At 43.9% G+C, this 25,199-nt stretch overlaps 1 protein-coding gene across 1 annotated transcript in view; it reads right to left on the bottom strand.

The window, feature by feature from the left end:
- The window catches only part of SAMD12 (sterile alpha motif domain containing 12), a 232,017-nt gene extending 207,705 nt beyond the window's left edge, over positions 1–24,312 (bottom strand). Inside the window, exons 1-2 of the mRNA XM_077808846.1 lie at positions 24,170–24,312; positions 6,012–6,190 (exon numbers count right to left, since the gene is read on the bottom strand). Coding sequence (XP_077664972.1) covers positions 6,012–6,190; positions 24,170–24,182 — 192 coding nt within the window. The 5' untranslated portion in view covers positions 24,183–24,312. The remainder of the gene's footprint in view (positions 1–6,011; positions 6,191–24,169) is intronic.
- Between the last annotated feature and the right edge of the window lie 887 nt (positions 24,313–25,199).

The following is a 25,199-nucleotide window of genomic DNA, read 5'->3' as shown; positions in this document are numbered from 1 at the left end:
TGTGTGTGAGTGTGTGTGAGAGTGAGTGTGTATGTGTGTGGGGGGGAACTGGGTGGTAACGAGCAATTGTTGACTTTTTAACAGCCCCATTGTATCAGGATCTGTTTAAACGTGACAATTATAAAAAGAAGTTACTAATGCAAAATTTGTGCTTTTGGGGGAATTGTCTGTTCTGGATGCTCATTTCCTTTATTCTGACATTAAAAATGGAAACTAAGGGCTAAAATTCTATACACACTGTCAAGATAAAATATCCTTACACATCACTGAAGCTGGATAAATATCAACCTAACAAGTGCCGCTTAGAACCTGCCTTGTCTCTCTGTGCTCAGAGACATGCTTCAAGGCATGCTGTTAAAGTGTGTATTGCAACATTGTGCCATTAACTACTGCCATAAGCAAGCAGAATTCCATGAGGTCAATGGAATTGACTACTCTCTAGTCCAGTGGTGATATTTGGCCTGATGAGCTGAGATAAGGGAACAGTAGTTGGTTTAGAATTCTCAACCTCCGACCTTTAATGTTTTTGAGTTCTTTTTTCATAACTGAATTATGGAAAAATATAAAGAGCCCCAAAGTGTTAATAAGCTACATTACAAACAAAAGGGGAAAAAGTGTTCAGCATACTGATATCTATAAAGCGCTTGTCAACAAAAGGCAACGTCACTTCATCTACCATTTTATTTTCTTACAGATTTTGTGCAGATTTGAAATGCCTGTAAGTTGTCTCCGAGTCAGATATAAAACTGCAATTACCAACTAAACAAAAAAAGTGTAATTGTAGCTCTACTGGTCACCATTAGGCAGCCTGCAATATTTGCCAACAATTACGACATAATAAGAACCATGTGTGACATGACGTATATATTCTGTATATGAGAATCAAACTTTTCTGAATAACTTTTTTCTTAATAAATGAAGGGCCAGTTTCTAGCACCCTTGCTCACAAAGAATAGTGCCGCTTTCAAAATCATGAATTAAAGTTGTGAATGAGAACAAGAAATCAGAAAATGTGGGACTAGAGAGGAAGGAAATGGAAAAAAATCAAGATGGACATAGGAGCCAGCAGAAATGACATTAAGGATAATGGAAAAAATTGAGGAAACACTATATAAGATCATACAGTGGGACCAATGATGAGCTGACAAAATCTTAACAGGTTCCCTCCTCACTCCATGAGGGGGTCATTGCCCACCCCTGCCCCCCAGGACTCCTGCCCCATCCAACCCCCCGGTGTTCCTTGATGCCCCCCCTCAGCCGCATCCACCCCCCCTCCCCTGTCCCCTGACTGCCCCCAGAACCAGGCAGGAGGGTCTCGTGGGTCACCGTAGTGGGTGCCCACCCCACCCCTAAGAGCCAGAGGCACCTGCCAGGGGGAGAGGTGTGTAGAGCTGGCGGTGCTTACCTGGGGCAGCTCCCAGGAAGCATCCCGCAGGACCCTCTGGCTCCTAGGGGCAGGGGAGCGTAGCTGGGGAGGGGCAGGGGGAGCGGCCGCTCCCCCACTGATCACATCAAAAGTGGCGCCTAAGGGTGGAGCAACCAGGGGGAAAATTCGGTGGGTACAGAGCACCCACCAGCAGCTCCCCGCCCCACGCCTGGCCAGAGCTCACCTCCGCTCCTCCTCCTCCCCTGAACACGCTGCCCCACTCCGCTTCTCTGCCCCCAGACTTCCCACGAATCAGCTATTCGTGCAGGAAGATGGGGCAGGCTGAGAAGCAGGCAGTGGCTTCCCACTCAGGCCAAGGGTGGCAGAGGTGAGCTGGGACAGGGAGCGGTTCCCCTGTGAGCCACACCGCCCCCTCCCCGGGTTACCTGCTGCGGCACGGACGGCCCTCCTCACGCCCCACCCCCACCCCTCTCCCTAGCTCACCTCCACCTCCCTGGGCCTGAGCAGGAAGCTGCGGCCCGCTTCTCAGCCTGCCCCAGCTTCCTGCACGAACAGCTGATTCACGGGAAGCCGGGGGGTGGGGGTGGGGGAGGGCAGAGAAGCAGAGCGGGGCGGCACGTTCAGGGGAGGAGGCGGAGCGGAGATGAGCTGGGGCCGGGAGCTGCCGGTGGGTGCTCTGCACCCACCAAATTTTCCCCTTGGGTGCTCCAGCCCTGGAGCACCCATGGAGTCAGGCACCTAAGGAGCCACTTTTGGCCGGTTAAATTTAGAAGCCCTTTTAGAAGGTTCTAAAAGGGCTTCTAAATTTAATAACAGGTTCTAGTGAACCGGTGGGAACTGGCTCCAGCTCGCCACTGAGTGGGACTAACAGTGAAGCTATTGGAGGAAAAACGTCTTTCTAAAACCATCCTTGGCTATTAGTGGAAAAACAAAAGGAAGAGAGACTTCAGCTCTGTATAGGTCCATTCGGCAGCGTAGATTTTAAAGTTTGCCTTTTGACATACTTCTAAGATTAAAAGCATCACACACCAGGAAAAGAGCACACACACGTGTGTATGCACAAACACACCCTGATCCTGCATCTATTTGTGTGGTCTCTGTACTTGGGTAGAGTCTCATTGACCTATCCATATCAACCCAAACATATGCCATTAAAGGCTTTATACCACATTTGTGTATTTGGGGTTTGCTTCATGTCCTGCAGGAAAAGAGGGATAGAAGGTTTCTTCTGTTTTTTCATATCAATTCATCTTTAAAATTAGATGCCTTAATTACTGTGAAAACAAACAGCATTTTAGAAACTTACATAAGTTTTGTAACACCCCGGCCCTTTCTGCCCCCTTCAAAAATCTGCTCTCATAGGACATTCCAGACCTAGGAGTGTTGTATATTTCATTCTTTGCCAGTAGTATAAGGTTCCCCTTCACAGCCCTGATGAGTTGCAAAAATTGGCCCTTAAATCTCTCAGTGGTCCATGATGAAATATTACCCATGCTTCATCTCAAACCATTGTAAGAAAGAAGAAGAAGAAGATATTACTCTGGCAGGTGGAATATTCTCTTTGTTTGAATCAGGGCGGGGGAAGTGGGAGGAAGGGTAGTGCGCCATTCAAAGCATGTGCATGGTGGGGCAGGGAAGGAAGAGAAACAGATTCTTCCCCCACCTGACCCTCTTTCTTCCCCTCTCAGGCATGCTTCCCACCCTTGTCTCCAGCAGCTTGACTCCCCTGGCCCATGCGCCCCTACACCACACCCTCCAAATCTGAGTGAGTGGGGTTGCAGTGCTACTCAGCTTTGGCCCAGCCAAAAAGTGGTTGGGCCTCAACCTTGGTGGCCCCCTTGCCTGCCCGACCTATCATTTTAATGGCAATAGCTTGAGGCTACCAGGGGTTTCAAATGTGGGAAATGTTTCCAATGGAGATGAATTACTGGGCAAAAGCCATGCAAGGTGGTCAAAAGTACATCATAAATTGCATTTATCACATTGCACTGCTATGTATTATATAAATGTCAAAACTACATATGTGTGCATTAGTATTATTTAAACACTAAAGGGACTAAAAGCAATGACAGACCCAGAAAAGAAAAGATAAGGACAAAAGAAAGGCTAAATAAATGGGAAATCTATGTGTTGGAAAATGTAAATTAAGTGTATAACCCAACAGTGTTTCATTTGCGGTATTTTTTCCTCTACTCTTTCTCATCCTTTCATTGTACAGAAGGAAACAAATTACATAGTTACTTTCTTCAATTTGTATACACCCCCCCCCATAAAAATTGCATTTTATGTTTCCAATTCCAGATGCAGACAATTAGAAAAGATTCATCTATCTAGATTTCTCCCAAATAGAAAACCTGAATCCAGATCAGATGAGAAACAATACTACGTGGATACAACAGAACGAGAGAGAGAGAGAGAGGAAGGATAGAATCACCCAATACTGCAGAACCACGTTCACCAATAATAGCCAATCCACTTTATTAGTTTGATACTCAACAATTATCACAAGCTTAATCCAAAAGAGAAAGTGCAAATATTTTCATCAGGCACAAACAAATGCTTCTTTAACAAGATTACTTTGATCAGCACAGCTGTGTGCATATGACTCTGATGGCTGACTTTGCAATACTAATGAAGCAGTTTTTCCCCTCCAGGTTTCCTGATGGACATCCCTGGAAATTAAATTTTCAACTTATCAACAGAACAAATACAGCACAGACAGCAGCAATGGAAGTTTCATAATATTGTGCTGCCAGAGCATCTCAATTTTGACTTGAGGAAAGTGCTTTTATGTAGTAGTGTAGCTTAGTTTCAGCATCCACTTCATATTTGGCCTCTTTGGGTGTGTCTGCAATAAAAGACCCATGGCACAGGTGTGACTGGCCTGGGTTAACTGACTTGGTCTCTCAGATCTCAGGCTGCAGGGCTAAAAATTGGGCTCAGGCTCGAGCCAGAACTCTGAGACTCATCCTCCTCACAAGGTTTCAGAGCTCAGGCTCCAGCCCAAGTCCGAACGTCTACACTGCAATTTTTAGCCCTCTAGCCCGAGCCCCATGAGCCAAAAAGTCAACTGATCCAGGCTCTAAGACTCAGTGCCACAAGTTTTTTATTGCAGTGTAGACATACCCTTTGTTGAGACTGCAAATAAAAGATTCAGACTGATGTGGAAACCTGTTCAGCAAGGATTTAAGTGAAGCCAATAATTCACTTGACCTGGGCCACTGAACAGACTGCAAATTGCAACTGCTTTTTGTTGCTGTCAGCCTGGGTTGGATTCAGTTAATTGACTTACTGAAGAAAGGATGACGTGAGTTTTAATTGCATCGGTTATAAGCAGGTATCTTAGATAAACACTATTATAGTGAATTCACAGTAAGCATCTATTGTTAGCAAACCAGGATATTGTGCAAAATATCAAATGTTAATTGATTCTAAAAGTAAAATTCATAATGGTTGTGTATACATTATTAAATTTACTGTTATCAACTGCAGGAAATATACTTATTTGTTCAAAGTTATTCAAAAATACTGTTGTTGACCTTTCATTTTATCTGCTCTAATAACCCCTGAAGTACCAGATTCGGTAAAAATAATCAGTCTTCCACTCTGCAGAAGTTCCTCTCCACCCTTCTCTCTTCCCCGCTCCCCCACCGCTCTCCCCCCACTCTAGTTTTTCAGGGCTTACAAGGTCCAAAAGATTGACAGGGCTTTTACAGAATCTGCCCCAAAATATTTTACAATTCTTCTATTTTTCATTCCACTTAAAAACATATCTGCCGTGATCATACATAGAGACAGGTTATTGTCCAATATCAAAAATGACTGGAGCATTTACCTATATTTGATGAGTATCTCTACTGCACATGAATAAGAAACTAAAAATTCAGGTCAATTTATAAATCAGAGCAGACAATTTATTTGTCTTTAAAATTCACACCTGAAGTATAGCTATTCACAGTGATGTCAGATGTGAAGAAGTTGACTGGGTACATTCTACTTCAAATTAGTTTATGCATCATACTAAACTCAGGGTACAGTATGTCTATACTAGAAACACTGCAGCGCTATAGCTGTAGACACTTATTACAGTGATGAGAGGGGTTCTCCAAACGCTGTTGGTAATCCACCTCCCTGAGAGGCAGCAGCTAGGTCAGTGGAAGGACGCTTGCATCGACCTAGCACGGCCTTCACCGGAGATTAGGTTGGCTTAACTACGTCTCTCAGACATGTGGATTTTTCACACCCCGAATTGATGTTGCTATGCCAATTGAACTTCTCAGTTTAGACTAGCCCTCAGTCTCCACAAACTCATGTTAAAGCACAAATCCACGCCGGTCCACTCAGTCACCGTTCTATCCTGTTTTAAAATCAGTCTGCAAACTTACCTCTTTTGCAATGCCTACAATAGAGCAATTCAACTATTTTTTATTCTTTTCAAATAGACAGATATAAAACAGTGGAAGCACCAAGTTATAGCACCTAGTGTAGCTATACTTTTCTATTGCTGCAACACTTTCCCCCCTCTGCGGCTGCTTTTTCTCATTGTCCATGACTTTGTGTCTTCTGTGACATATTGGCACACTTCAGGGTTCTGTAAAATAAGCAGTGATCTGAATTTACCTACCTTAGATGTTTCTGGTTCCACCTGCTGTCTCTTGGGTGTCCCTTTCGACTCAAGCACCTTTTGAGTATTATCATTCTTACGTGAGGGCAACTCAACTCCTTCACCTTCAAGTGACAGGTTAATATCTTCTGTGTGGACAGGACGATCAATGCCATTGGGATTCAGATTGCAATGGATAGCTAGGGAAAATTCAACACATATGGCTTAGAGAGAACACTGCACTGGAAGGAATAAAAAATAGTCTAATATGGGAAACATTTGTTATGGAGTACAGATAGTCACACAGGTATCTAGGGTTACTTCTGATCACGTCAAAGATATCGTAGCTTGATATTGAGACAGGATAGGACAGGAGGAAACAGAAGGAAAACAACACTGCATAATACTATTCTATTCAGGTTATTGTAGCATACCTACTGAGGTACCTGAGCATCTCTGTGGTCCAAGTGCCCTCATATAGGTCTTATCAGCATGAACTAAATGTATCTCGTACATTTATTGCTGGGATGGAACAGAAAGTTTTTTGTATTTTTTAAAATGTAAAACCTTACATTACTTGTTCCATTAAGTTCTCTGCTTAATAAAGTACTTCAGTTCCTAAATAGTATGGGACGCATGCATGGGGCATGTACAGCAAATCAGAAAGGCTACTTCAATAAATGAGAATAATGACTTACACAGCTAATTGTCTCCCCTTAAGCCCTTCACACCACTGAAAATTAACATTTCCACCATATGAACAAATGAAAGGAACTTAACACCTCTCTGAACACACACACTCCTATGCATACCAAAGACACACAGCCAGAAATAGGAAAACCCAGAGAAACATGCAATGGAATTTAGAATTGTGTTGATATTTTAACTGGGTTTTTTTGTTCTGTAATTGCACATTCCCATATTCATGAATTAACAACCTTTTATACAAACAGACTTTCAAATAAACTGATCCTGAGGCTGCTTCCTGTTCATGTAAACAAGTACTCAGATTTTTACCTTTTACTTTCTGATTACTGTGCTGTTTTCAGACATATTTATAATTAATAGTCCAGTCTTCCTCTATTTGCAAAAGGGATTAGCGCAGGCAATTTTGTTCAATATTTCTTCCTAGGGGGAATGAAACTGAAGAGCCACTAAAGAAAACAATATAGAATTAAAATGTTTTTGCTTTGCCTGCACACTGGTGGTTCTGCTTCCTTCTCTCACTCTAACCCACTGGTCTCATTTCTACTCGCCATTAGATCAGCCTTGAAAAACTGTCATGGACAACCAAACTAAAGCAGCATGAGCCCAGAGCCCGTGAGCAGGTACTCTCTCACTAGAAAGCCCTTTCATTAAATCCCAGATGCCCTTTTAAAATCTGTACACTGAGATTCCAAAGTCTTAGTCCAGCAGAAGACTTCAATTAGGAAACAAAGTTAAAGCACAAGCCTGGGAGCCAAGAGATCTGTGTTTTCCTCCTGGACCTTCCATATACACCTTACATGATGTAGGACAAGCTACTTCATCCAGAAGTGTGCCGCAGTTTCTTCCATCCGCCCGTTAGCTCTCGGATGATTATGGAGTGATTGGAAGTCATGGAGGTTTAGTTAGGGGAAATTCATTAACAATGGCAGTGTATGAGACTGAAGGCACTACGGAAGTGCCAAGTATTGTAAATCGCAACCTTGTTCTCTTACAGTAGATTATAGTCTTTCCTTTACCCCTTTACAAAGGAAAGGGACCGGTTGTGGTGCTGCATAGAAACCATCAGGATTAAATGTTTTCTTGAAATGGAAAAAATAAGGAACTAAATGTAGCAGTGGTAATAAAGAGTAGGCATGATACTCAAAGGTCCCATTAGGATTATTTCCCATTGTGCGAGGCACTGTAAAAACTTATAGGAAAGCACAGTGTCTTCCCTGAAGAGCTTACACCCTAACCAAAGATAAGATGCAACAAAGCCATGAAATTGACATGGCTGCCTGGCTCCCAGCCGTGAACTGGGGGTCCAGCTGCCCGGGGCTTCTCACCCCGGCTCCCAGGTGGGAGCGGGATCCATTCTTGCCCCGGCTCCCAGCTAGGAGCAATGTCCACCCACCCAGCTCTCCAGGGGAGTGGGGGAGGCTGGGCTCTAGCTGCCTCACTTTCTTGTTAATTTCATGGCTCCTGCCCTGAAACTGGAAAGACAGCTAACAGCTGATGTAAGTAAGGCAGCGTCTTCACAGACACTTCGTCACCCTAACTACACCGACATAAGCTCTATACCTCTCACGTAGGTGAAGTTATTATGTCGGTATAATAGCACACTTACAGTCGGCAGGAGGAAGGCTGTAGTATAGACACCGATATAATTAGGTCAGCTTAACTGTGTAGTGTAGACCAGTGTAAAAACAAACAAGAGAAAGGATGAAAATGCCAGTGTTTGGAGGAAGAGGAACAGGTGGTTACCGTGATTAAGCCACCTGAAAAAACTGAGGGTTTGGAGTCACCGAAAGATTATTTTGTTTGCCTCAATGCAGAGACTTGAAATCTGCCAGAGAGTGAGAGAGTGGGGTGTGTTACACTGGTGTCAGGAACGGACCTTTTGCTATTCCTGTTGAAAGACACCCAGATTATGAGCCTTGGGGGGACAGAGGTATGAACCAGGGGACAGCAGCAGTGGAGGGACTAGATTGGAATAAGAATCCTGGGGTGGGAGAGACTAGGATTAGCTGGCCAAGGAGAATGGAAGCTATGGGGGATGGAGATTGAGAGCCAGTAGGCCAAGGAGACTAGCACTGGCTAGTCAAGGAGACTGGAACAGAAGATGAGAGCTGAGGGTACAAGTCTAGTATAAGGAGGCCAGGAGGGAAAGCAGACTGGGACTTGGCCAGGGAGCCCAGAGGGGAAGAGTAAGTGTGGCCAAGAAGAAGAGTAGCACTGCATAGGATGGACCTAATGAGCAACCATTCAATATTTGGTTTAATCCTCATTGTTCAATGTGCAGCTTGAGGCCTTATTCAAACCCTGCTCTCAATACAGAATTATTAAACTTCTTCATGGGCACTTTTATGGTGCACTTCACTATAATATCTGAGTGCTTCACAAAAATAAATTAATCTATCTTCACAACAACCCTGTGAGATGAGGGAGTATTGTACCCCCATTTTAGAGAAGGGGAAATAATGCACGGAGATATTAAGGTCAAAACTGTCCATTAATTTTGGGTGTGCAATTTAACACACCCAAAGCCTGTTTCCCCCTTCCCCTCCCCTGTGTATTGAGCATTACCTGCACTTTATATTTTCAAAGTACAACTCTCATTGATCTCAGTCGCAGACGTGAGTGCTCACAGCTGAAGATTAGACTCTAGGAACACAAGTCAAACACTCAGAAAATGAGGAACCTACAGCATCTTGCTATGATAAGCGACTTGCCCTGCACCACAGGGGAACCCTGGCAGAGACAAGGATAGAATCCAGTTCTCCAGGGCAACATTCAACCACCTTAACCAGGAGTCCATCCTCTGTCTTCCTTCACCCCCTTGACTCATTCACCTCATAGCTTCCAACTTCTGCAACCAATGAGGCCAGGATCATAAGGACAAGAGACTTATTCACTACACAACCCTGATTCTTCCCTAGAGTAGGGCCAGCCTATACACTCAATGAGTAGGAGTCCTGGGATAAAAAAAAAAATAATCTTTTTAATTATATTATCACAGACTATCTCATAACGATAAGCACAATGGAGCTGAATTAAGATTGCATGGGTAACTTTAAGGTTTCAAAGTCAAGCACTCAAAAGTAAGGAAATGCCAGAATTAATGTTCTGGATCTGGTCCAACTTTACCCCTTCTTGGATTTTGCCTTTGTTACCTTACATGACTATAATTTAAATAAACCTCAGCATAAGTACCACTCTTGATCTTAGCTATTCCTAAAACTTTTCCTTGCAGGACCCTTCTAGTTCTCTGCATGTCAGGGAGACACTGAAATTCTGATGTGCTCCAGAGTTGGAGGTAATAAGACTCACCTGATCTGGCTGCCTAGCATCTCTGTGCATGGTCCTAGAACCTGCCAATCTGCTACAGTGCACAATCCAAGGGAATCTTTTGGTCTCCTAAACTCGAGTGTTGTGATCATAGGTTTCAGGGGTGTTACAGAAACGTATTTGTTTATGGATAAATTCACTATTAGGTGATAAGACACTGGAAAAGGGTCTGATCTTTCCTGCATCAGGTGGTCTACCTACTTGAAACAAAGGAGTATGTGGAAAAAGCTGCACTGTCTACCTCAGACCATAGAAAGATAAGAGAAAATATACTGGGTCAGGACTTTCCATCCTCAAGGCAGAGGCAGATTGTCTCATATGCCTATATGCTCCCCTCTTGCACACAGGGGAGGACAAATTATTGCAACAGCGCTGACACTAGTATACAAATAGTCTCTCATGACAAACCCTGGTCCAGGCAAGCAGTGGGGCAGACAATGGGTAGGAAATGATCATTCATAAGGAAGCACTAACCCTAGAATCTACAGAAAGCTGAGCACTTCACCCCTGTAGATCTTGCATGGAGGTACTCTTATTCATCCTTGTTTAAATGCCCTGGCCTCTGCTACAGAAGCTCAATAGGACCAAGAGTCTTCTCACAGCCTTTGGCTGCCAACCCTCATCTGTGCGCTACCTTTCCCAAGGGGAGAGGCACAAAGCGTACAGTGGAAGTTAATGCTGCCTCAGGTAACATTCCGATTCTCCTGTGGATTGCAGCTCCTCTGCTCTATCCCTGCTCTTGCCCATTTCTTCCACACTGCCCAAAGACAATGCAGATTTTTCATTTATTTTTCATTTTGGCGGGGTGGGGGGGGGAGAAGACATCTTGTGAGGCCACTTTGATTTGCCCCTCACTGAGCCATGTCGGGGGGGAATAAATGCGCCAATATTTCATGATTCCATGCAAGCATAAACCTCGCTTGAAAGGGTTAAAATTAAATGTAATTAAATAAAAAAAAATCGCATTGCCCACTCTCAGCCCATCATCCTTTCAAGGTAAATAACATTAGTACTGTTTCAGTTATGTTGCATAGTGGGATCCTTCAGGACACAAAAGTAAAAGAATTACTGCTAGCAAAAGGATATGACGGGCGGATTCAGATTCCAATGGCTTTTTACTGGAGAGAGAGAGGAGGCTTATTCCAAACAAACACAAGCCGTTTAAGAAAAGCCCATTGCAAAATTGTTGATATTATGAGGAAGGAAGGAAAAAGACATTTCAAGTTTGCCATCCTGTTTTTTTGTGTTTGTTTGTTTTACCATCGATTTAAATGACTAAACAGTTGGGATAGACTAAACACAGAGTGAGCAAATGTTGTACTGAATTTGTTCCTTCAAAACACCATGAAAAGGGTCACCATGATAGGGGGGGGTCACTGCACTCATTTAGCTGAATTCATTTTGCTCCGGGAGCACTCCTCTACTTCCCAGTGCTTTTATATTTATCCAACCCTACGCCCGCCCGTCCCTCTCACACATACAAAGAACGTTTGCTTGCACTGACTGTTTTTTTCTGCCCCACTCTCAGTAAGCTTAGAATATATAAGTCAATTCCATCACAGTATTTACTCAGACAAGTTTAGGGGGTTTTTTCTCCCCTTTTAATTTTAGTGTCCATCTCTCTCAATATTTGTCTAGGATAGGAAAAGAGGTTAAGGTCAGGTTGGTGGTAGCTAACTCAACCTTTTCCCTACAATCAGCACAGGGGAATAGCTTTCACTTTGGTTTAGCTGGTCAAGGCCAAGGCTAGGCTTCTCACAGGAGCCTATTACTCAAGGGGGAAAATAACGTATAGCTAACACATGTAAAAGGGCTTTAGCATAACTGAGAATTTGTCTCCAAGAACTGCAAAGTTAACTGAGTAGAACTCAACAGGGAAGAAAATTATCAAGGTGTTTTATAGAACTCAACTCATGACGTGGGTCACTGCTTCTCCACCATTTGCCTCTCCCCTCAGCTTGCTGCGAAAGAGGTGTCTCTCTATTCTATCCCACCCCTTCCCTATGTTTTTGAGTCTTCCCTTCCCAATGAGTAATTCCTGCCCATGTCCCTGTTTCTCCGCAGAGCTGTTCCAGTAAGAGTGAGATTTAGCTGGTTCTTCTCAATTAAAAAGCTTGGTTTCTCCAGCAGCTGATGGCACTTATCAGGGAAAGCTGCCTTCTAACCATGGGCAAGTGAACTTTTCAAGCCCTGAACTCACATGATTGAGAAGGAAGAGGAGAACCACAGGAGCAGTACCGTCAGCCTTAAGCATTCAGAAATCATGAGTCAAGTCCCCCCAAAATATTAAAATCATGATTTTTAGAAATAATAAGGGAGTTCTTTTTATTTGCCTGTAAGGATTGTTCAGCATTTTTCAAGCTTTCTTTCACAACCATATGAGCCAGAAACCATTTCTTTTCTTTTCGATTCATTGCTCAATTTGTATAAGCTAGATGTCCTGCAATCTGATCCATATGGGCAGGCTTCTGTGCTCACAGAAATCTCCACTAAGTCTAAAGGGGTTCCATGGGGGTGTAGGATCTTGGCCACATACCTTGCAAGGTCAGGGCCTAAATCTGAATTCAAATCTACATTCGCTTTCTACTACAATGCATTATGCATTCTTGCATAGTGGGCAAGAAATATTTCATAATTTTACTAATTGTAGTGGAAATACTGCCTGATGCTTAAAAAGGTAAATAGATCAGTTAAACAACATTAAAGCATATTCGGTGAGTGCTTTAGCAATAAAAATAGCTCTACTCAGCAAAGCGATTGAGTAAAAATAGCACCTTCTTACTCATCTGTTCTGCTCTGTGTGTATCGCAGTCTAATCTGCTTGCTTTTGTTATTTAGATTTGAAAAATGAATACCAGGAGAGCCTGTCCTAACCTCTAAGTGTCCATCAGAAAACTTAAAATTCCCCATGAATTTAAAAAAAAAAATTAAACTATTTAAATCCCTTGTAAGATCTTCCATACTCATAAATTGGAGTATTTATGCCCCAAAAATGTAGCTGACTCATGCCAGGAAATAACCCCATACGACCTACATGCTGTCCCCTCCACAAAATCCCATAAAGGTTGGAAAGAAGAGGGGAGACCAGCTTTGCTGAGTGTCGAAAAGATTAACAAACCAAAGCCACAGTGGGTGGAGAGCCAGAAAGGTTCCACAATCTTATTAGTCACCTGCAACCCACATGTACATCAACTGAAAATTCAGCAGGTATTCAACATTTCCCCAAGGCAATAAAGATCTTGCCAAAATCTTATCAACCTTTTAAAGCCCCATCTAGGCTCTTCTATAGATCTCTGCCTATCCGGCTCTTTGTTTATGGATAGCTCAAAACTCCTTATTAACTCTTTCCATGAAGCATTTGTAAGTTTACAGGTGCTTGGTTTCAACCTATTTCTTCATAGCTAATATAAAGTAGCCAGACAGCATTCCCTCAAGGGATGTCTGCCTGACAAGAACTCTCAGTCAGTTTTAGCAGCCCTAGAATTCACTAAGACACTGGCAGACAGCGTTTCACTTTCCTTGCTCATTCCGACCCTAGCGACTGAAAAAAACAAACAGTCTCATATCATCTGATTTAGATGGGTGTCCAGACAGATCAACCAAACTAGGGGGGAAGATACCTGTGAAAGGCCACACACAATAGTAGATTCCCACATTTCCAGAAGCCACTACCTGAGAAATTCTGGATTTCCTCCAAGAATCTGGATTATTCTACAGATTGAGTCTGACCTGAGTATTTGCCACTTCCCTACCAGTGCAACAAGATTTAAAGCAGGGGTGGCCAACCTGTGGCTCCGGAGCCACATGCGGCTCGTCAGAAGTTAATATGCCGCTCTTTGTATAGGAACTGACTCTGGGGCTAGAGCTACAGGCGTGAACTTTCCGAGCAGAAGACCAGTCAAGGTAACCAATGTGTGTACTTGTCAAGCGGTCACGCCTGGTCTACACTGATGAGGTAAGTTGATCTAAGGTAGGCTAGTTAAGTTACATAACTTAAGTCAACTTAAGTTAACTTAAGTACTAGGTTATGTAACTACCTAGCTTAGCTCAATTTACATACACTCTCCCGCCGACATACCTTCCTCCTCTGGGGGAGATGGAGTACTGATGTCGACGGAAGAGCCCTCTGCCATCAACTTACCACATCTTCACCAGACCCACTAAATTGATGCTGCTGATTTGGTCAGCAGTGAAGACAAGCCCTCAGACTCGAATGAGTCAGTCTGTTTTTAGTTTTCATTGGGCTGTTTGGCCTCTAATTGTTATGACTACATGAATAAATCAGCTTCTGGAGCCTGAGCCCCAACTGCTGTAGATCAGCACAGCTCCACAAACCTGGCCAATTTACACCAGCTCAGGGTGTAGCCCATGGCATAGACAGATCAGCCTGAATCGAAATACTGCCTATGCTGACGAGTAACAAGTATGATTGGAATACTAGTAATACGCAAAGGTAGCAGCATCAAACTTTGTCTAATCCTGTTTCCATGAATCTACAAATCCAGTGGCCAATAATGTCAGTAGAATCCACGCAGTTGGTCAATCAGGCTCCATATCAATCATCTTTTTTCTTGTACCTCAATGCAGATTATATGTAGGTTTATAATAACAGAAAGTTTCTAAGGCTAAAGTTTGGTATTACTTTTTATTAAATAACATCTGTATCTAGACATTTGTTACTATTAATCACTGTAAACTAGCCCATCGATACAATAGTGTCAAACAATTACACATGAGTTCGTAGTGGAAAATATAGCAGCACAGATATTGCTGAAACTGTTACTAATAATGATAAATTGGCAATTTCATTCTTTAGCAGTCAAACCAATCCAATCATCTGTCCTCTTTCTAATACCACTGATGGCCATACAAAAGGTCTACTTTGCCATGGAAAAAATCCCTTACTTTCCTATAGAACAGAAACCTATCTAATATACACCTGCTCAGTTTGAAATCAGATATATGAAGGACAGAGGCAGAATTAATGTTTTAGGCCCTCATCTTGCAGTCATTTATGCACAAGCTTAATTTTACTCATTCAAGAATTTTAGTAATGCAACATAGATACCTGGAAACTAGTTGGAGGCCACTAGCTCATTTTACATAGGTCACTAAGTAGTCACTTTCCTACCACACCTGAGATGAATTTAACTAATGATCTAGAATAAAAGATGATAATCCATTACCATTCCTTGTGCCATCCAGATTCCATGCCCCTCCTCCCGCAACATGCTGTATTTTATTACTATATTCTATAACCTTGTGACCTTAGAAATGCAAACTCCTTCTTGCGTAAAGAGAGAAGCATTTAATCATGAAAGTTAAGACCACTAGCATGCAAGTCAAATTATTTTGCAGAGTTATTTGCCAATTCCATCTAGGATTCATAATTATATTTTAATATTTGTCAATATTAGTAGCTCTCTAATGTCATGCTAATGACTGGGAGACTCATTGCAAATAACTGAATCTTGTGAATTTGTAAGTAAGGCTCTGATCCTGCCATGAGCTGTGCACAGAGGCAGGTCTACCTGCAGTTAGCTCATTGCACAATCAAGCAAGGTGAACATACATTAAAAAGGAGCAGGGGTTGTGCATCACAAAACGTACTTTGCTAATTAATTTTAGCAACTGCAGTATAATTTGAACTATAGATCACATTCTGCAATGTGCCAGTAAATGTTTGGTAGTTTATTTTGTAAAAATAATTCACCCTTTGTTAGCAAGAAGCCTTATGACACCATTCTATTAAGTATTTGCTGAGAAGTGGGCAGATACTCCCCTTTTCTGGTGTGAATTATGAAATGTGTAGTTTAGCAAAGTGCAGATTAAAGAGGGTTCTACTGCATTTTGTTATCTCAGTTTACAAAACAAAAATCTTTCTAGAAAAGCCTGCTTTAAGAGATTAGCAATTCACATTCCACCACAAATTATATTTCTAAGGATCCCTAATAAGGTCATCATTCAATTCTGTAAACAGCAACTGTAACATCAGAAATATTTTCTGAAGATAAGAAAGACTATCTAGCGCACAAAGCCTGAAGACTGACAGACATTTGGAAAAGTCTTTTTTATTACAGTTATAAATGTCACAGTAAGGAATTCAATACACTGAACACAAATTTGCATTTTCCTTATATGGTTTCTAAAAGTATATATCCAGTAAGTGTATGGAATACATTGGACTTTGATTCATCTGTGAATCCATGCTTTATCCCCATTTAAATTTGCTATGAACACAAAGGAAGATGGAAAATATTTATAAACTCTCATTAGCCTATTTAACTTATTTTGTAATCTCGTAATTGACTTTGTTTTTCAGCCTTGCTTTTCGTCATTTTATTACAACATGCTTCTTCCTACCAGACCTCTCACTCTTTGAGCCCATCCGTTCCCTATGGAGACTGAAAATTCCTTTTTTCCTTCCTACAATATAATTCCTCACCTCCTACTGCTTACTCATACCACTGAATTCTACTGTCTCAGATACCCAGCCCACTCTTGTAGAAATACACTGCTCGTTGAAAGTGTATCATTACTTTCCTAGAGAAAAATACAGAAGAAAGCTGTCATTTACACAAATTCCAAAAAAATGAAGAATGAGGAATTGTAAAGAGCACTAATTAGTAAAAGGGTCTATTTCTTGCTTTTGCAGTAACTTGACTATTAATACACACAGAGTAATTTTATGGCCTCTATCTTCCCTCCCAGCATTCACACACACACAAATTAGTAGCAGAACCTCATGGGATTAAAAAGGCAGTTACTAAACTGCAGGGCCAGCGAGGATACCAAGCTGGCATGAGCCAAAACTCTATAAACAAACATTCAGAAGGCCCGAGATCCACCCAAAATACTGTCCCCAGCCCCTGTTCTTGACCAGATGCATGATGGGTATCTCCTCGTGCATACGTTTTGGTTCTCATGGGCAGGACTAACACTGCTTGCTCCTGCCCATGTTAAATCCCAGCACCTACTAACTGCTCTATCTGACTCCTTCTAGGGGAGTCACAGAGCATGTAGGAGTAATGCTGTTTAGAGCAGCATTAATTAATTCTTCTATGCTACGCCAGTATTAGTTCATGCTGCATGGAGAATACGCTGCTTATTGAAGTTACTCTTCTACTCCCAACCCTACTTTCTGGCCTCACCATAGCTGTGCTTCAGGGTTTACTGCACTAAGTTTCAGTGCTATCTACAATATCCTTTCACCTCTGGTAGTTCAGCTCTAATGGAATGAGCACAGGAACTGGTGAGAACTGATCTTGGCTCCAGATGTGCTCTGGGATCTTGGACAAATCACAGCTTTTCTCTCTCTCAGTATCCCCATTTGTAAAATGGAGACAACCATTTATTTACATAACCTGACAGAGATGTTGTGGTATTTCACCAGTTACTGTTTGTACAGCACTTTGAAAACGTAAAGCTCCACGTAAATAAATTATAAGTACGACAGTTACTACCACCTCCGGAAATCTAGCCAAAGCAGCAGATGGTTATATGGCAACTGCCAACCCCAAAGCACCATCACAGTAGCCTACAAAATTCAGCGTTCAGCTCTCTGAAATACTTTGTCTTTCCTACTTGGTGGTCCTTGGCCAAATTCTGCTCCCAGTTGCCCTCACACAAATCCAGAATAATTCTGGTTAAATAAATGAATGGAGTTATTCTGGAAATGAACAATAGTAACCAAGACCATAGTTTGGTCACCTTCCCCTATCTGCTACTTTTGGCACCTTTAATAACTATGCCTCTTCTCTGCATACCTTTAGCAAATAACCGAGGGCTAGGCTGTAGAACCCTGAAGTCTCGTGGATAAGTACTTACTCACACAAGTATCCAGCTGAAGTCAATTCTACTGTTTGCATGAATATGTGCCCACTAATGTAAGTAAGAGATGCTTTGTACTAGCCCTCAACTCATGGCTCTTGTTCACAGGAGATGGACGGACTCAGAATCCCTGCCTCAAAAAGCCCACAATCTAAACACCTCCGAGACACACGGACAGGGGGTTGGGAACAGGTACAACAGGTTAGTGGCAGAGTCAGCCGCGGGGCAGCGAGTTATATGGGCCTGTGGTGCCTGGGCTCCAGCAATATTCAAGGCCCAGGGCCCAGCTCCACGAATGTTTGGGGCCGGGTCTCTGCCCCAGCCCCGCCTGCCACCACCACATGCCTCCCCCGGAGCATCCCCTTGCCCCGCCTGCTGCCCTCGCATGCCTCCCCCAAGCATCCCTACCTGCCCTGGGCAGCAGGTGGCTGCCCTGCCACTCCGGGTTGCACTCCCTCACTGGCTGCTGCCAGCTACAACAACAGTCCCTCCACCCCCTCTGGCACCCACCAGGAGACATCTCTGAGGGGGCTTCCTGGAGTCTGAACCTGAGCAGCTGGGGCTTGGGTGAGTGTCGGACTCGTGACACCCTGTTCCCCCCACCCCCTACACAATCACCAGCCCACAGTCACCACTCCCATCCCACGCTTGGCAAGGGGCAGCCCCATTCCCCACCCCGTGAGGCTACGGTGAGGGGGAGCAGCAGGGGAGGAAGTGCACATGTAATAGCAGCCCCCCCCCCACCCTCGGCGCTCACCACAGGGGAGGCGAGGCGGCTTCCTGGACCTGAGCAGCTGAGGCTTGGGTGAATATCGTGACACCCTCCCCCACTCCGCCCCCGCCCGCAGTCACTGCTCCTGCCACACACTGGGCAAGGGGCAGCTCCATCCCCCACCAAACAACGACGAAGAGGGTTTGCTGTCTCCTCAAGATCATCGCAAAAGAAGGGGCTATATTTTGTTTTAATTTGAGAAAGTATTTGCTTTTGAGGGTTATTGACCCAAGAGTGCTTGGTTGTTTCTATATTCAAAAGAGTATTAATAAAGTTGATATTCTTAGTTAAATTTTTTTCTTACGATAGTGATATTGTGTAATATAGGGAAACTGTTAAATGCTTACTGTTTCCAGTCCATTTTTACATTATTTTTAAAAATATATATCGGCTTACATGGCGGGGGTGGGGGGAGAGGGCGGGGCAGGAGGGAGATGGCAGGATTTGGACCCATTATGGGCACCACCAAAAACTACACAAACTGGCCGCCCCCAGCCAGGAATATAACCCCAGTGTTCTAACTCACAGTTTAAGGTCCTATCCACTAGACTATGCCACCTATATTTCCTCAATAACTCTCCAAGGCCTTATATACACTAGCATTTTTCTCAGTTTCCCACCATAGCTACTGTCTGTGGCACACAATGGTGGGAATCTTAAAGGCCTCATACACAAGTTAAACAGGAGGGGTGAAAGAATGGAGCCCTATGGAAAACTGCATAAGTGTGCCTGGGGCAGAAAAGCAACTGCCCAATACTCTGGGATCTCTCAGAGGAAAGGAGTAAGACTCTCAAGAAAAAATTCGATTTACCTGTTTTACACCTCATGGTCAAGAGCAGATGGCTGATCTGAAAGAATCAGCAATGAGACCTAGGGCCCGATTGTCTATCATGGCCAAGGTGTACTCAGTGAGTGCAGGAGCAGGGGAGTGTCAGGGAGGAGGAGAGGAAAGGAAAGTGGTTTGGCCCCTGGATAAGTTAGAATAGCCTAAGGACTGCTCTAACTTACACTTGAACCACCTGTGCCCCCTAGGGGCTGTGGGCTGATCACAACTAGAATGTAGCAGTGTTCCAACCCAAGCCCTGCTCACAGAACACCCCAAAACGCCTTCTACCTTGGGTTTACAAGGGTGAGCCTACCAGGTCTATGCAAGTCCTTTTAGTGACAGTATTCCCCAGGGTGCAGATCCACTGCCTTTAAAGTTATCTTACGCTGCCACAGCATTTTAGGAGGACCCTAGGGCAACAAAGAACTGGGCTCCTAGTCTTAGTCAACTGTCAGGAGTTCAGCAGCCAATGCATTATTCATACTATACCCAGGCCTAAAACCAAACTGACAGAAGTCAGACCATAGCATGTGTCATAAAACTACCATACAATATAATTAGCAGCATTTTTGCTCAGGAATAGGTAGGGTAGGGTGCTGCAGGTCAGAGCCATAGGGGCTGCTAGTGTGCAGTATACCGGTGTTATCTAGCCAGTTCTGTCAGTCACTCATTTTCACGAGCAATAAATATGTACTGAAGTCCCCCTCCCCCTGCCTTCCCCACTGCACAAGAGCTAAAAGAAAAATATTTTTTGAACCATTGTAACAAAGATCCAAAGGCTTTTTCTATGAGCTCTGACCTACTTCTTTCATTCTTACTGTGGGGAAGCAAACACTGAAAGGAGCATTGTCAAAACTGTTAGATCTAAAAATAGACCTACCTTGGCAGTGCTCCCATCTACATGGGCTCACTTTAAGGCCTGCAAATGGATTTTCCCCACCCCAAGCAATTCTCTGGTGAAGCAGGAAATACAGACACCATGCAACTCGCTAATCCAGCCATTCCACATATTACCTCTTGGGATAACTATACTGATCTAAAACTAAGCCCTATGTTGTGCCAGTTGTCTCCCTCCCCTACCCATTCAGGTGTTTATTTTCTAACACAAAAAGGATATTGAGCTACACCAAATCTCTCCTTTTGTGATTGCAATGCCACCCCCACCCAAGTACCCCAACACAGAGGAAAAAGTCCCAGGTTTTTTTAATCCAGTGCTGGGTATTTGCTGTACCAGCTAAATTCCTGGACACTTGACTGAGCAAGGCCCTGATCCTGCAAGGAGAGCTATGCAGGTGGACCTCTGGCCTTAAGGTATGAAAGAAAGAAGAATGGCTTCCCTCCAGTAGTGGATACTAGATAAACCAGGCAGGAGGTCTGCGGCTGACTAATTTCTTATTTCTTTCCGGGGTAGGGATGCACAGGCTAGGAATGGAGCAGTGAGGGACGAGTATTCTCTTGCCTTCCTGCAGGAAGTAGGAATGACACATGGCTCCAAAACCTCCTTCCAGCTATAGAGCACCTGCCCTGTTGTTGCAAGGGACATTGCTTATTTGGTGCCTATGACACATACCCTATATGCAGGGACTAAAACATTTGATTAGACAATAAGTATGATTTCAAGCACTGATCACACAAAGAATCATATGCCTCAGTGTAAAAGTATGATTTTATCCCATGAAGAAAACATAAGCCTTGTCATCCGTTCATCATTCCCCTCCCCCTTCCCCCCCCCCCCCCCCCGGTCCCTCGAGCAAGAGAGAGAGAGACACACACACACACTTTGAAAAACAGGTAGCCATCCTACCTGGCTAGTATGTGGGAACAGCAATCCTTCCTCTCTCTCACACACACAGTCACAGAGAGAGAAAGGGAGAGTGTCTCACAGGAGAAGGGAACACAAACGGAGGGAAAGACAAAAAGAGGACACATACAGAAGAGCAGGGACACAACTGGAGAGAGATACAGCAAGAAGGAAACAGGACAATTTCAGGAGCTGGAGAAATCAACAGAGCCTACATAGGAGGAGAAAAACAGAGATGCCCAATGGGAAAAGCTCTTTGCTCCCGCCAGGGGGAAATAAAGAGGAGAGACGCCTCAGATCCCCTCAGGAACAAGAGAAACACTCTATGCCATTTCTCTCTCCCCTCCCAGGAAGAAAGAGAGAGGGACATGACCCCAGAAGATGCTGGAGGAAAGGAAACAGGATTATCATCCTCCCCTAAGAATAGGGGAGGGCTTCTGCATACTGATGGGGCTTCCGTCCACTCCACTCTCAATTCAGTTACCCTGCAAATGCAAATAGCTCCCAGTGAGATAGAACCCGTTGAGGAAGAGACGCTTGGTGGGTAAGATATCCAGGTTCAATTTCCACTTCTGTCACAGACTACCCATGTGACCGGGGGGGAAGACCTCTTAACCTTTTTGCTTTAGTTTCCCCATATATAAAATGAAGATAATATTCCCCTACCTCACAGGGGTTTAGCAACGCTTTAACTCATTAATATTTGTAAAGCTTTTTGAGCTCCTCAGATGGAAGGCACTGCAGAAATGACAAGAATTATTAAAGACATGAATGGATTTGGAGACAGAATAAGAAGAGTCTAATCAAGTGAATAAAGAAGGTTTACAGAATGCCCATAATGGGGTTTCTGCTCGTGTGTGAACTGGCACACTCCCAAATAGCAGTCTGTTTCATCTATTTACCCACCAAGCACACACACCCAGTTTGCACTGCTAACCCTTTTTGCCACAGAAACAGCAGTAATTAAACCAAGACTCTTCATTTATCATGGTTTACAAATAAAAAAATAATGGAGTTGCATCTGCTTAGACAAGCAATTAATTTGGCCTATAACGAGTTTTAAGGACAAATTCTCAAAATGACTAATTTCGGGAGGCCAGCTTTAGATACGTATAACCATGTTTTCAGAAATAGCCACTAGCACTGGGTGCCTGCCTAGAGAAAACCAGGGCCTGATTTTCAGAGGTGCCGAGCCACCATAGCTTCAAGCAGCAGCTGAAAATTAGGACCTGGATCCACATTTTTCAAAGTTGATTTTGGGTGTCCAGTTTGAGACAGCTTGGGCTTGATTTTCAGTGATGTAGAGCACCAGCATCTCCCTTTGACTGTCAATGGAGTGGCTGATACTTAGCACCTTTGGAGAAAAAAAAAAAATCAAGCTCAGCATTGTCTTGGGAACCCAATAAATGAGACATCCACAATTAAAGGATGCTTTTCAAAACATGGGGCTTCATGACTGACCCAAGGCCGCAGAGAAAGGCAGTGGCCAGGATGAGATTAGACTTTAGGAATTCCTGATACCTAGACCCATACTTTGTCTACTAGAATATACTGTGTCTCAAACCAGCATGAATTTCTGAGAGGAACAGTGCAGAAAAAGAGAGTTTATTTTTCCTAGTGTACCTAACCACAAATTTTCTCTCACCTAAACCTCCTTGAAGTACTCAGTGGAAGTAAAACAAAAGTGCTGCCAAGTACACTTAGTCAGTCTTTCAGAAGAGTCTGGGTTCTATTTAACCACCTAAAGTGGCCAGATTTTCAGAAGTGCTCAAGTACGCAGTAGCTGCCACTTCATTTAGGTGTTTCTATGGGAGCTGGGCTTTTTTTTTTTTTTTTTTTTTGGTAAAAACCTGGCCTATGGTGTTTGAATTTTTTTCTTCTCCACTTGCCAGAGTGGGATACAACAGCATACTTTGGCACCCATATCTTAGAAACTCACGCTAATACAACCCAGATTTACATTCACTTTCTAAATTGTGATTGGAAAGCATAATACAGTGTCACCATATTACACTTCAGAAATTTAGAAGCTATTTAAGGTAACAGGAGATAACTACAGCATCTGCTTGTGCATTTAAAAAATATGGGCAGGCAAGATAGGAATGGTGATATGGAATACTCAATTCATGCTAAAATACAAACTCAGATATTTTGTGCGATATGAATGTGCTGCTCAACTGCCTTTCCTGTGTGTAACATCAGAACCTTGGGAACCAGTTCTGAAGTTGTTTAACTGAAAAAAATACCAGTTGCAATAGAGAGAGCCCAAGTAGCCTCAAGGAAGCCCAGGTAATAATGGCCAAAGAGAAATAGGCAGCCCCCTACTAATCTGGAAACAAAACAAACCCACACACAATTCAGAGCCATTCTTTGTTCCCATGGCCACCTGATTATACACTCAAAGTCAGCCATAATGTAATTAAACACAAACAGCTACTTATGTCAGAAGTCAAAACACTGGCACTTCTTGGGGTGAACTTCAGGGGCTAGGATTCCCATCCCTGGCCTAGCCAAGCACTAATAGAAGAGGAGGGCATGAATCAGATATATAATCGACCAGCTCCTCTAGAATAAAGGGGGTGGGGGGTTGACAGCAAAGAGACGCGGTGGAGCTCTAGGGGAGGGACCCCCTCCAGCCCAGCCAGGATTAGGAGGGCAGGTTGAGCTGGCAGAGCTGGGTCGTGGGCTGTACGAGAGAGGCGAGTGGGCGCTTCTCAGGCACCTGGATCTGCTGCCCCCAGCGGGTGCAGTCGCCAGCCCGAGGCATGTGGCCCAAGCCCCGCTTGCCGTTCCCCTTTGGAAGCCTGGGCCAGCCCCTCGGCTGCTCAGGTGAGTGCCCGGGGGAGGGGTCCGCCGCAGAAGCAGCGGGCGCTGCAGCGTGCACAAGGACAAGGCAGGGGAAGAGGAGCCCTTACCTTCCACAGCCATTCTCTCAGCGCTCGCCTAATGCATGCATAATTCGCCTGCCCAGGGCACTTCTCCTAGCCCCCCTTCTCTCTCTCTCTCTCTCCCCCTCCAATGTTTTCTCTCTGCTCATCTGCAACCAAGACGATCAACCTGCAGCTCTCACGCTAACAAGGGGGAAGCCCGCGCCCGAGGCAGCCTGGGAAATGTAGTCCCCCACTACCACCTGTGCCCAGGCGGGGGTCCATACAGCCCCAGGTGGAAGAGCCTAGCTTCAGGGTCGCACATAGTGCCCGGCCCAGAGATCAATATCGCAGGGAGGTGGGAAAGCGCGCTGCAGGTTTTGCTTAGATCAGAGCGTACACGGGGGAGGGGAGAGAACTGCAAATCCCGAAATGCAGCAGTTCGGGCTTACGGGAGAGCTGAAGTGGGGCTGTTTGATTGAGAACTTCCTTGTCAAATTAGGGAAGGAGACAGGTACGGGCAGAAGGTGGGGGAAGGAAGATTTGGATTTGTGAAAAATGCCTTGGCTTGATTTGGGGGAGCCACAGCAGATTGTGACCAGAGATCTTGCAAAGCGAAGAGCATCTGTTTCCTAGGCAGTTGCTCTACAGCTGTCAAAATGCAAAATGGTTGCATTAAATCTGACTTCAGCACTCATTTTAGCAATTGCATGCTAATGGACAAAATAAAGTGTGAATTTATATTTTCTCATCTGGACTGCCTTCCTAAGCTCCGTCTATCCTAAGTCCATCACCATAGTATCTAAGCTCCTTGGGGATGGGGCCTCTTTTCATATAACATTGAGAACACTGACAATGTTAAATAGGTAATAATGCTTTCATGCAATCTAGAAACTCTTTCCTTTCCAGTTCTGTCATATACCAAGTCAATAGATGCTAGCATGGAAAAAATATAAATGAACATCCTCTAATCTGCTTTATTTTGTAAAATCTGTGGGGCAAGGCCGTCTTTGTACAGCACCAGAACAGTGTTGTTGCTTAATATAAAATTGGACTTTATTTGATTTTAAAAATTCAG

This window comes from Eretmochelys imbricata, chromosome 2 (genome assembly GCF_965152235.1).
Source record: "Eretmochelys imbricata isolate rEreImb1 chromosome 2, rEreImb1.hap1, whole genome shotgun sequence".
In the NCBI taxonomy this organism is placed as follows: Eukaryota; Metazoa; Chordata; order Testudines; family Cheloniidae; genus Eretmochelys; species Eretmochelys imbricata.
This window is presented reverse-complemented; position numbering and strand designations above follow the sequence as displayed.